The sequence below is a fragment of the Colossoma macropomum genome, unplaced genomic scaffold (assembly GCF_904425465.1).
Source record: "Colossoma macropomum unplaced genomic scaffold, Colossoma_macropomum, whole genome shotgun sequence".
Classification (NCBI taxonomy): domain Eukaryota; kingdom Metazoa; phylum Chordata; class Actinopteri; order Characiformes; family Serrasalmidae; genus Colossoma; species Colossoma macropomum.
The window spans coordinates 7,873,312-7,886,161 of NW_023494802.1; the positions used below are offsets into that span (position 1 = coordinate 7,873,312).

The 12,850-nt window shown below is 43.6% G+C and overlaps 2 protein-coding genes across 2 annotated transcripts in view; one reads left to right on the forward strand and one right to left on the reverse strand.

The window, feature by feature from the left end:
• Positions 1 to 6,155, forward strand: part of c1galt1a (core 1 synthase, glycoprotein-N-acetylgalactosamine 3-beta-galactosyltransferase, 1a) — a 20,834-nt gene extending 14,679 nt beyond the window's left edge. Inside the window, 1 exon segment of the mRNA XM_036592069.1 lies at positions 5,365 to 6,155. Within this exon segment, the coding sequence (XP_036447962.1) occupies positions 5,365 to 5,706 (342 nt within the window). The 3' untranslated portion in view covers positions 5,707 to 6,155.
• Positions 6,156 to 8,553: 2,398 nt separating this feature from the next.
• On the reverse strand, positions 8,554 to 12,534 carry tac3a (tachykinin precursor 3a). The gene is made up of 7 exons (XM_036591478.1): positions 12,360 to 12,534; positions 11,624 to 11,737; positions 10,608 to 10,707; positions 10,483 to 10,512; positions 10,342 to 10,395; positions 9,941 to 10,016; positions 8,554 to 8,854 (listed from the first exon to the last, which is right to left on the reverse strand). Exons 2-7 carry the CDS (start codon positions 11,723 to 11,725, stop codon positions 8,836 to 8,838), a joined length of 381 nt encoding a protein of 126 aa, XP_036447371.1. The 5' UTR covers positions 11,726 to 11,737; positions 12,360 to 12,534; the 3' UTR covers positions 8,554 to 8,835.
• Positions 12,535 to 12,850: the final 316 nt, after the last annotated feature.

Here is a 12,850-nt window from a genome sequence, read left to right on the forward strand (position 1 = left end):
GCAGTCTCCGCGCACGCGACGCGGCCGTCGAGAGCCGAGGATTCCCGCGACTGCCCCGGATCCGGCACTCCCGCGCCCCTCCTGCTCTAAATCTAGACCTCCGTCTATCTCCGATTGGACCGTTGCTAAACTGCAGAAGGTCCTTAGGGACCGGCACGTTCATTTCGCCCGCACGGCACCTAAGGCAGAGCTTTTCTCCCTGTACGTGCAGTCTCTCGGGAGTAAACAGCGCCTGCCTTCCGCTGCTAAGGCGCACCCTGATCGCGTCACCTTCCCCACGGCCCCGGCGCGCGATGACGTCACCGACTCCCCGGACGCCCCCTCGCCTGATGTGCCGCCCTCCGCTGGATGTCCCGGACCCGCTACCAGGCAGCCTGCCTCCGTTGCTGGCCCTGCCAGCACTGTCGTCGCCCCCATTGCATGCCTTGCTTCTGTTTTTTCTCGGCTCTCTCCCCCTATATTTTCCCAGCCTTTTTCTGCCCCACCTTTGGATATGTCTCTTCCTTCTTCTCAGCTTCCTCCTTTATCATCCCAACCCCTCCCTTTATCATCCCAACCCCTTCCTTTATCATCCCAACCCCTTCCTTTATCATCCCATCCTTTCCCCTTATCATCCCAACCCCTCCCCTTATCATCCCAACCCCTCCCCTTATCATCCCAACCCTTCCCTTCATCATCCCAGCCCCTCCCCCTTTCTTCGTACCTGTTTCCTCCTTCTTTTATGACGTTCCCTGCTTGCCCTTCTGCCTCGTTTTCTCATCCCATCCCAGGTCTCCAGTCGCAGTCACTGCCAGCCCAGCCTCGGCCCCTCCTCGCCGACTCCTCGTTTTCCCTCTACACCGCTCCTCCTGCTGTCCCACCCAGCGAGGCCCGCCTCTTCAATCCACCTCTCGTCTCTTCTGCCCTGCGTGCACGGATCCTCCAAGGTGCGGACGTCAGTCTCCCTTCATTACTTCACCCTTCCGCTGCCTCCGGTGCTCCCCGTACCATCGACGCCGGCGATGTTTCTCTCACCCTCAAGTGTGCCGATCCTCGCACCTCTAAGGTCCTCACCGCTCCTGAGTTCGCACTCGCTTTTTCCATCTACCGTGATGTACTCTGCTCAGCCTTCCCATCGCGGCGTCAGGAGCTGGATGACTATCTTTCTATCATCTTGGACCTCGCCGTTCGATTTGGAGGGTCGGGCTTCTACGATTACCATCGTCTGTTCTCGGCCCGTGCGTCTGCCCGTCTTCAGCAGTGGAACATGTCTACATATTGGGGCTACCTGGACCTTGAGCTCTACTGTCGCGTTTTTGCTGGTCGTACTGCTCTCTCCTGTGAGCTCTGCGGTTGCCCGTCTCACCCCGCTTCCTCCTGCAATCTCGTTGCTCCGCCCCCTCCCGCTCCCCGCATTGCTGTACCCTCAGCTCCTACGGCAGCCCCCGCCCCTATCTTTACGACTTCCAGTTCCCGCGATAGCCGCGGGCAGCGTTTGCTTTTCCTCGGGGGACGGATGGTTTGTAATAATTTCAACTCCGCTGGTTGTTTTTCCTCTTCGTGCAAGTTCCTCCACGTCTGCTCTCATTGTGGCCAGGCTCATTCTAGATCGGGATGTCCCCTTCACCCTCCTAAGTTTGGGCCCAAATGACTACTTCGGCATCTTTCTACCCCCGTCAATGTCCCTGCTCTCGCTGCTGACCTCTCCCTCCATCCTGATCATTCTTTCGTCTCGTATTTGCTGGACGGCCTCATCTTTGGCTTTTCTCCTGGACTCGCTGTGCTTCCTGCCTCATCCCTTTCATGTCGCAACCTCCTCTCCGCTCTGTCCGAGCCTGACGTTGTGTCTTCCCTTTTAGCCAAGGAAGTTTCGGAGGGTTTCATGATCGGCCCTTTCGCTTCTGCCCCCTTCTCCACCTATCGCGTCAATCCTATTGGCGTCGCCACTCGTAAATACTCCGGCAAGAAACGCCTCATCATTGATTTGTCTGCCCCTCACGGCTCTTCAGAACCATCCATCAACAGCCTCGTGCCTAGCTCTGATTTCTCTCTTCACTACGCTACCGTGGACAATGCTATATCGCTCATCAAGCAGGCCGGCCGTGGAGCTTGGCTCGCCAAGGCTGACATTGTCTCGGCTTTTAAGGTCCTCCCTCTGCACCCTGATTTTTGGCATCTGTTCGGAGTTTGCTGGGATGGCAGATTTTACTTTGCAGTTCGACTCGCCTTCGGGTGCAAAAGCAGCCCCAAGATTTTCGACACTCTGGCCGAAGACTTGTGTTGGATCTTGCTGAATGTTTGCAGACTACCCTACGTGCTTCACCTCCTCGATGACTTCCTCGTGGCGGTCCCCCCTTCCTCCCCGCCTGCGTATGGCCTCCGCACCCTCTCTTCTGCATTTCAGCGTCTCGGTATCCCCCTCTCTCCGGAGAAGACATTGGGTCCATCTACCTCTCTTGAGTTCCTTGGCATTCAGCTGGACTCGTTTCAGGCTTCCCTTCCACCCGATAAGCTAGATCGCATTGCTACTGCCCTGTCAGAATTTGTGCTGCAGCCTCAATGCTCGAAGCTCCAGCTCCTCTCTCTTCTTGGGCATCTCAATTACGCAATTCGAATAATACCTCAAGGTCGCTCTTTTATCTCCCACCTCCTCAGCATCGCCTCCTCGGTTCCCTCACTTCACCACCGCCTCTCCTTGGACGACGCATGTATCTCGGAACTCCGCTTCTGGCTCTTCCTCCTTCAGCAATGGAATGGCATCTCTTTCTTCCACGAAGACGCTATCCTAGTCCCTGAAGATCTGCAACTATTCACTGATGCTGCTCCCTCGATAGGCTTCGGCGGCTTCTATGGCGGCCGCTGGTTCGCTTCTCAATGGCCTCCGGAGTTTGCCTCGCTTTCATTTGAATCAGGTGATTCCTCTGCCTTGTGGGAACTCTACCCGGTAGCATAGCCGCACTCCTTTGGGGACACGAATGGACACGACGAGTGATCCTTATCCACTCTGACAGCTCTGCTGTTGTTCATATGATAAACAAAGGACGATCTAAATCCCTGACACTCATGCCATTCTTACGTCGCCTGACTTGGCACTCAATCAAACATCAATTTATTCTTCGAGCCATTCACATCCCAGGCCATTCAAATGCTATTGCTGATTCTCTCTCTCGTTTTCAATTTCAGAAATTCAAAGCCTTGGCACCTCAAGCAGAGCCTCATCCGACACCAATTCCTCCATTTTCAGACTCAATCCTCCAACTGACCAGCAGTTCTTTCAGCTCCTCCTCCAAGCTCAAGAAATAATCTTAAGCGCAGTTGCCCCTCGTACCCTGTCAACCTATTGGTCCAGATGGAAATCTTTCCAGCGCTTCCACGCACTCCACAGCATTCCGTTCCCTTCAGACAATCTGTCAACGACAGCTGCTTACCTCACATTTGCCAGTTCATATTTAGCCATTCGCTCTTCCACCTTAAAAGTCTATTTAGCCGGGATCAATTTCTTTACAAAGCTTATCAATGGAACCCAACACACAACAGCTAACCACCCTCAGATTATACTTTTACTAAAAGGAATCCAAAGAAATGAACCTCGCCTTCCACCACGCCAGCTGCCCTTAACCTCTGACATACTCTCCCAAAGAACTATCCACTACATTAGAAGCTCTGTTTCTCCTCGCCTTTTTCGGATTCCTGAGATGCTCAGAATATACAGCTCAAACAGAAGCTTTCAACCCTGCTCTACATCCCTGCCTATCAGACTTAACCATGTTAAACTCAGATACCATGATCTACAACATCAAACACAGCAAAACAAACCAGTTTGGTAAAAGCATTCCTTTGTACTTATTTAAAATCAACTCTTATCTGAGCCCATATGAGCCTCTGGCACAGCTACTCCAACTCAGGCTCTCTCAAAACGCCCAACAATCAGACCCACTTTTCATTACAGAAACCGGCTCCGTGGTCTCCCGTCGCTGGTTCCACAAACTCTTACGCCTAGTTCTTTCATTATCCGGTTACCCTCCGGAACAATTTTCTGCTCATTCCTTCAGAATCGGAGCAGCTTCTTCTGCGACTCGCCAAGGGCTCCCCGACCATATGGTCCAACTACTCGGACGATGGTCCTTGCAAGCTTACCATGGCTACATACGCACGCAAATCCAGGACCTCCGCCAAGCTCACGAACAGCTGGCCTCCATCTAATCCAGAATTTTTGGGGGTCGGCCCTCTCGCGATCCACAGAGGCCGTACTGAACTCCAGCCCAAATTTTCCTCAGAGTTCCCCTCCTATCATTATCTAACTTACCAAGGCGTGGTCTGCATTCGCAAAATGGAGTTATGGCATAACTGAAGTTTGAGGAAAGACCACGCCTAAACTCCTCCTTCCCAATTTCAGCTTCCTATAAATACCACTCCTTCACTCCTCCCACTCGTGACGAAATTTCGCACCCCTCCTCCTCCCCTTCTCCTCCACTTTGTCCACGCCTGCACTCAATCTTGGTAGGGGGGTCGGCCCTCTCGCGATCCACAGAGGCCGTACTGAACTCCAGCCCAAATTTTCCTCAGAGTTCCCCTCCTATCATTATCTAACTTACCAAGGCGTGGTCTGCATTCGCAAACTACAGTTATACCGCTGCAAAAATATGTATTTGGCTTCCTAGCAGGAATGTTAGCTATCTGCCTTCCTCCTGCCTTCACCATCAAATGGGGAAAAAAGTTTCTCCCAGCTTCCAGATATCATCAGATAGGCCTTTTTCTACTTTTTAAACCAGAAAATCTTGCATTAGAGATTACTGTGGCACCACTGGAGGATGTAAGAGTTGATAGGTCTGTCTCGATTATGAAAGTTTGAGCTGATGGTTAACTGCCATATAAATAATTGCGATTAATAAGTCTAAAGTTGGAACGTTTGTTGTTTTGTAAAACCCATAATGTGTCTCAGTGAAAGCACTTTCTGCTTTTTATGTATTCACATGAATTTACCAAAACTTGATGGATGAATATGCACCTTATTTGCGTTTATGTTTGTGGAATCTTACAGCTATAGAAAATAATTGTGATCAGCTCTTATAATTGCAGCCAGGTCATTATGTAATAACTGTGACAGGTCTAAATGTAGCAATGGTTGATTTTTTTTTTTATATTGGCAAGTTTGTCCCTTTTAATAATAATACTACGTGTGATATGTGTGTACTTTTATTTTGGAAAATAATCTCCATGTTAAAACTCAGTGATCCATATTTCATAAAACATGAATACTTTGTTGGTTTCATGAATACATTATGAAGTGTTTATGTGGTATGATATGTACCTATCATATGCAGTGTTATTGTTTTTATGCATTGGTATCTCACTGTCATTCATCCTCTTTGATACTTTTTACAGGGCCCACAGTGCTGCTCTGATCTCGCTGTGTCCTTCCATTATGTGGACGCTGAGCTGATGTACACTCTAGAGTACTACACTTACCATCTGCGACCATATGGCTACCAGCACCGCTACAAACCTCCGGAACCATCCATCCTCAACACTGTAGCCCAGACTGAGAGGACAGTGATGGGCACTGTGAAAGTCTCTCAGCCAGTAGCAGAGGAACCAAATGCATCCAAAAATCAGGACAATCAGGAATTAGATGGACATACAGAAACGCACACAGTGGCAAAAGCGGCTCCAGAGAGAAAGCGGGCAGACAACAGCACTGCCCCAATGCAGGAGAGCCAAGGCTAGCCTCAAGAGGCTGATATGATTATATTGTACGTGGACGACAGGGAATGTATACACAGACAATATACGGAAAATAGCATTGTTAGAGGGACCTTAGCCATCTATTAGCATTGTCATATCAACACTCATTGTCTCTGTGACAATGAGTTTATTTTGTGTTCTTCCTGTGGTTCATTCACCTCTTATATTCTGCGTTTGTGTTTGCTGGTTCAGGGAGAGAAAGCTACTCATGAAATATACTGTGCAGATGATGATGCATAATGTAGCTGGACATACTGGATCCTCCTGCACTGCAGCATAAGATTTACAGCAAAAAACGAAAATATTTTTGTATTGAGAAACTGGAAACTGCTGATGGTGGAAACTGAGCATACGGTTGGTGAATAAAATATTTTTTAAGTCAAAGTCACCTCATTGAGCACCAAATTCCATTTCAGCTACAAAATAACGGAAAGGCATTAAATGAAATACTTAAACTCATTGGCCATTTTATCTGGGACAACTACCATATAGGTGCACTTTGTATGTGCACAATTACCTGCACAGCTCACGTTAACATGTTACAAATATCTGGTACGCAGTGGTTTTATGGTGGTTCTTTTTAAACGATGGACAGGGTAGAGGGTGGCTGATAAATTGTCCAGCAAAATGGACAGTACTGTGCAAGCTCAGACAAAACATATATTTAACAGAAAATTGCAAAACAACTAAATATAAATTGCATTTTTTCATGTTTCAGTATTTTTTCAGTATTTAATCCACACTTTCTCTTTATTAAAGCTTTTGTTGTTTTCAGGAGACTTGTTTTTAGTTTTTCAAAGAAATCTGTTGTGACATTTTTCCACACCTCCAAAGTTCAGCCTTAGATTGTATTGTCTGATTTTCATAATCCATGTAATCTGGAACACGTGACACCGAGGTCTGGACTCCACTGGTCTAAGAATATCTTTATCTGATTTGCAGATTTCCTTTTTATATGGAAAGCATGTCATGGAACCGACTTGTAACTGAAGTCAATGTAGCAGGCAGAAAATTTTCCACAATAGCTTTATTGTTCATAAAAGCAGTAGTTTGCTTCAATGACACTGTGTCTTCTTTTCTCGGTAACAGCTTCCTAACTGCTACACACCCTTTCACAGTCATAGTGTTGTCTCGTCACAGTGGAAGGATGGACAGAAACAGCTGTGGATTTTTTCCGATCTGAACAGTGGAGCTTGATGTTCTCCTTTCTATCAAAGATAAAAGCTTATACTCTATACCTGATGGGGACAGTTTCAGTGGTCTACCAGGTCTTTGCACTTTCAAAACTCCTCACTTATTTTTCTTTGACTTTCCCTCCCTTATGCAAGTGGTTTATCTTCTATCTAATCTCAGAAACATCTCCTGAAAAATAAATAGCTTGTACAACCTCATTTCCAAAAATGTAAATAACAACAAAATGCAGTGATGTGCAAATAATGTAAACCTTATATTTCATTGAAAATAGTACAAAGACAACATATCAAATGTTGAAACTGAGAAATTTTATTGTTTTTTGAAAAATATTTGTCCATTTTGAATTTGATGCCAACAACATGTTCCAAAAAAGTTGGGACGGGGGCAACAAAAGGCTAGTGAAGTTGTGTAATGCTAAAAAAACATCTGGTGGTTAATTGGCAACATGATTGGGTAAAAATTCCTGTTTCAACATTTGATATGTTGTCTTTGAAGCATTTTCAGTGAAATATAGGGTTTACATGATTTGACTTAACGGTGGTTTTGACTGGAAATAAAGCTGGATTCTGACTTTTCCACATTACTGTATTTAGCTGGTGTACCAGACAAATGTCTGTGAGTGAGTATATCATATAGTAGTTTGATTATTTTGTTCACCCCCTGTATTTTAATATCTTAATCAAACTTTTTTCTAGTCTTTCCTCTTTTCTAAAACAGAAACATCCATATTTATTTTCTAAAAAGGAACCAGCTGTATTTATTTTACTTGAAATGTGTTTCTTCCTACTTCAGTTATGTCACTTCTAATTTTCAGTTGAATGTTTGCCTTAATGAAGACATTAACATGGTATTAATAGTACTCCTTTTGGCCTTTGTGCTTTGGTGGTACTTTACTCAAGGCCAGCATAAGTGATCAAAGATAGTTTTAAAAATACTCCAGCATTGTTGTTTTACTTTAATGCCCTTAGTAGCATTTGTCTCTTGAGTTTGTGCACTTTTAACTATCCGAATGATCAAAGCTGTGTATGAAATGCATTAAAATGAATGGATTGTAATCGACAGAAGAAAAATTAAACTCTCAGTCGGTATTTTTCATTATAACTCAAACACCGTAATTCTGTACATCAGTGTCAGTTAAAGGTACACTAAGTAAATTTTTCATGTCACTTGTGTAATAGGTTGCATATTAGTGGCTCAGATCTAGTCACATGATTAATCTTGTCCTGACTTAGAAAAGGGGAGTAGGGTCCAGTTTTGCTGTGGCCGCTGTAGGTTTCCCCAGCTTACGGGCTGCCTTAACATTTCCTTCATACCTACTCTCATGCAAATAACATTTACTTTGTGTGTGTTTGTGTTTAAGGGCTGTTCTACTTGGTGGACCTTTAATGTGTGACATCTGACGCCTTAATAACATTCACAAATTGGCTGTGTGGTTGATGTAGCTGATGGAATAAATGCTCTGCTTTTGAACTGGCACAGTGCTTTAGAAATCAACACATTACACAATATTCTTCACTGCTCATACTGCTGAACCGTTATGTATCATTGACTTTGCATATTATGTGGCAATTAAGTGAGATTGAGATCAATTAAATAATATCTTTATTTACAAAAATCATGTTTTTTTTTTTTTTACATTTGAAAGCAAAAGTAACTGGTAAATAAATATGCTCAAATTCAGAGGATGTATCTGGAGATTTAATTCTGTCTACAGGTATATACAATTTGTCATTTATAGCTGAAGGTCAACGTAAATCATAATAAATCATCTTTGATAAATGTCATCTGATCAGGCTATTTGCTTCAATTATCATTATTGTTTTTTTGTTTGTTTTTTGCACCAAATTGTGGCGAGAAAAGGAGCTGTCTTGTGAGAACAGTACAGATGGTCCGAAAGGAGTGGAGTAATGGCTCTGCCTATAACCCACGACGGAATCTGAAACAGAAACTCCACGTCAGTGTCCATCTGGAGAAGGAAACCATTCGCCTTTGACATGTTTGCCGTTTCTATTAATGTGTTCATGCACATCACATCACAGCACTATTGTTTATACCCATTTACGTAACACATGTTCATAGTCAGTGGTTACAAAGCAACAGAGCAGCTTTCGTGGACAGCAAGATATAATATAGAGATATACTCTTAAAAATATACTGTTATATACAAAGGTTTGAGCATCCCCAAGTGAAAATGTGTCCATCCTGTACAGGGAACACATATTTTCTGCAGATTTTAGTGCACAGTTTCTGTTTGTTTGCCTTAAGTTAACATATTGGAAAAGGATAAATGTGAAAACTTTTCTACAGGTCATATTTTAGTTTAGGTCATAGTTTGTTTTCCCCATATATTAAATTCAGCAAATAGCAATTGTGCAGACGTGTGTTCTCTTTAGAAGGCATGTTATGTAACCAGGGGTGCCCAAACTTTTGCATCCAGCTGTAACTGTAACTGTTCTTGGCTTGGATGTGTGGTTCCAGGAAAAAAAAAACTTTCATTGGTGCAACCTTTCCATCATGTGGAAGTTCTTTGTACATCTGATTTCTATCCACTGAAAGAACCAGAAGTACACTGTTTGAAATAAAGCTTCTGTGCAGGTACATTCTTTATCAAGGTACAAACAATGTTAAATGTTCCCTCAAAGGTACAACAGTGGTTTTAAGATCCAATTGTGTACCTTAAATAAGTTTTTCTTGCTGAAAAATACATATTTGTACCTTTTTCATAAGGTAATGTTGTAAAACAGAACAATAAAATAAAAAGATGGGAGACGAGACGGGGTGTGTGGAGTCAATACAACTTAGACAATATATATAATTATATAATTTCATTGGATTATAGTGCAGTTATGTTCCCTGACTAAAGGTACTGAGATGTACCCTTGAGGGTACCACCCCAGTGACAGTTTCAGACCTTCATTTCTGAGAGTGTAGTTCTGCTGTGGAACCTTTGGGCCCTTTGCTTTCAAGAGCATGCAGCAGTATTTAAGATCAGGAATGGCACTGAAACATGAGAAGCACTAACCTCAGCCTGCACTTGTTAAAGAACAAGCCTCTGGTCTCTGGCTGCGGCTGCTCTCTCCTCCACGGACGGCCAGTATCTGTCAGCGTAAATGCAGTACATCTGAGTGGATGTGACATTGTCTTATTGAGGCTGTACAAAGTGCTGTCAAAGGCAGCCTCAGAACAGATCCTGACATATGTCCACTTAGGCACGGAATGAGATCACTCTGATTGATCAGCTCAAGAGTCCCCCAGAGCATAAATGCTCAAATATAATTCAGCTTCCTTGATACAAATGTGTACATTTCCACATCAACAGCCTCATCCTTCAGTTTCTTACACTTGGCAATAACAGTGTTGGTATTCATGTAGTAATGATGCACACATTTCAATTCACTAGGCTGCTTTTGCAGTGAACCTCACCAGCATCGTTGCTCCGTCGACCCATGAGTCCAACAAAGATGTCATGCATTTCTCCTGAAAGGATAGAAAATGAGTGCACTGCTGGGACACTAGAAAGAAAAGTATGCTGAGAAGAAAGCAGAAAAAACAGAGTGCTCTTACTTTTGCGTTGAGACAGCATTTCATCAGCATCTGAAAGCAAAAAACACACTGGAGCGTCATAAAAAGCATTTCCAATGCAGAAAACGCAGTTTAGTTAAAGAGAGGATGAAGAGTGAGCTGCTCACCTGCGCTCCTCCTCCCCATCAACCCCACGAAACTGTCATAATCGATGTCATTATACCGTTTGAGGAAGTTTCGCGTCGAGAGACGAAAACTTGGATCGTCCTGCACATGAAATGAAGAGAACAGGCTCAGTGATATAACCCCCCAAATCTAGAACATGCCTTTCAGGCCCACACTGTGAACCCATGGAACATGTGACGTCTTTAATGTTTTTTTTATGTTTTCTTTCAATTCTTATTTACTTATTTAGATGTTGGAGGCCAGCTTTCCCCAGTTTATTCTCAAGAACACCCAATTTATTTTCAAGAACACTCAAAAAAGATGGTTCTTAGGGGTTCTTTAGTGAAGACAATGGTTCCATATGGAACACCATGAACATTTGCATGCTTAAAGAGTTCTTTGCATGGTGAAATCGTTCTTCAGATTGATGGAGGGTGTGTTGTACATGGTTCTGTACAGCACCAGAAAGGGTTCTTCTATTGTTACGTTGATAAAGAATGTGCTGTAAATGTTCTATATAGCACCAAAAAGCGTTCTTCTTTTGTTACATTGATGGAGAATGTGTTGTAAATGTTCTATACAGCTCCAAAAAAGGTTCTTCTTTTGTTAAATTGATGGAGAATGTGTTGTAAATGTTCTATACAGCTCCAAAAAAGGTTCTTCTATTGTTACATTGATGGAGAATGTGTTGTAAATGTTCTATACAGCACTAAAAATGGCTCTTCTATTGTTACATTGATGGAGAACGTGTTGCAAATGTTCTATATAGTACCAAAAAGGGCTCTTCTCTTGTTACAAACTTGACATCATAGCGATAGAAGAACCCCCTTTGGAGTTATCTAGTACCATCTACAACACATTCTCCATCAATGTGAAGAACAATTTCACCATGCAAAGAACCCTTCAAGCATGCAAATGGTTCTCTGAGTGTTCATGGTTCTATATAGAACCTGTTTAAGAGTGTGGTGACGCGTGTAAAGAGTGCACCCAGAGCAGGTAAAGAAGGCGGACCGCTTACATCCGACACTGATCTCTGTGGTTCCTCGTCTTGGCAGCTTGACTGACCGAACCGAGCCTCCAGCACAAGAACCAGGGTGGCGAAAAGTAAAGCTCGATACATCCTCGCAGCGGTCTGAGAACAAAAAACACACACCGTAAAAGAACTGAGACGCTGGACTGTCTGAAACTTCAAATCCACCAGGCACTGCGATACTGGAGCACAAAGTGGGTGCAGTACAGCGATGAATGTGATTATAACAAGAGTGAAGATCCAAAAAGAAGTAGAAGAAGAAGAAGAAGGACAGCGAACCCCTCCCTGTAAATTCCATGTGTCAATTCGTGCGTAAAGGACTCTCCGTTGCGCACAGCGCCGTTTCCACAGAATTTAAATGAATTAAAAACGCTCAAGACTTACAACTTTGACCTTATTTAAAGCATTAAAAAAACGAATGACCCTTTTACCATTTGATGTGGAACTCTAGCAGTTACAGCCTTTTGTTGCGCACTAGGATTTCTACTCTTCTAAATGTGGTTTAGAAGCGCTGCAACGCATGAACAGGTATTGGTGAATTTCATCCAGCTGTAGACAGTTAAGTGAATAATAATAATAATAATAACAGTAATAATAATAATAATAATAATAATAATAATAATAATAATAACAATAATAATAATGTTCAGTAGGCCTTCGTGCTAAACAACAATATACCGCATTTATATGTATCTGCCCTCTTTTAAACAGGTGAAGCTCTTACCTTGGTTGATGAAATTGCTCTTCACAGGTAAAGGCGCGCGGCTCTCTTGTGCGCGAGGGGAGAGGAGTTAAGCTTGTGCCTTGATGGTGTCAGAGCAGAGAGACAGGGATGCTCTCCCCGCGGATGGTTAAATGACAGCAACATGTGCGTAAGTCCAATCAGACGTTGCTCTGTAGGTGTGGTTTAAAGTTGTGGTGCCTCTCCATCGGAGACGACCACGCAGATGAAGATCCTGACATCATGGGCGCGAAGCTTTCCTTAAAAGGAGAAAAGCACAGCGCTTCCTTTGGAGCTCTCACTTACAGATCCTACAGTAATTTAAGTAATTTAGCCTCTGCAGAAACAAAGTCCTCATACAGTCAATTTCCCCTTGATTAGGAATTTGATAACAAAATGGGACTTGAGGACTGCTTTGTAGTTGTCATTTCACACTAGCATTAAATTATATATATATTTCCTCTACAGCTCTGGAAGTGGTTTCAACTATAAAT

Bases quoted from the DNA above. Each gene is read 5' to 3' on its own strand.
- tac3a (XM_036591478.1), bottom strand. From the start codon at position 11,725: ATGTATCGAGCTTTACTTTTCGCCACCCTGGTTCTTGTGCTGGAGGCT. The intron at 10,708-11,623 runs GTAAGCGGTCCG...TTTCATGTGCAG, and splicing joins CACAGAGATCAGTGTCGGAT to GACGATCCAAGTTTTCGTCT. The intron at 10,513-10,607 runs GTGAGCAGCTCA...TTTTGCTTTCAG, and splicing joins GATGGGGAGGAGGAGCGCAG to ATGCTGATGAAATGCTGTCT.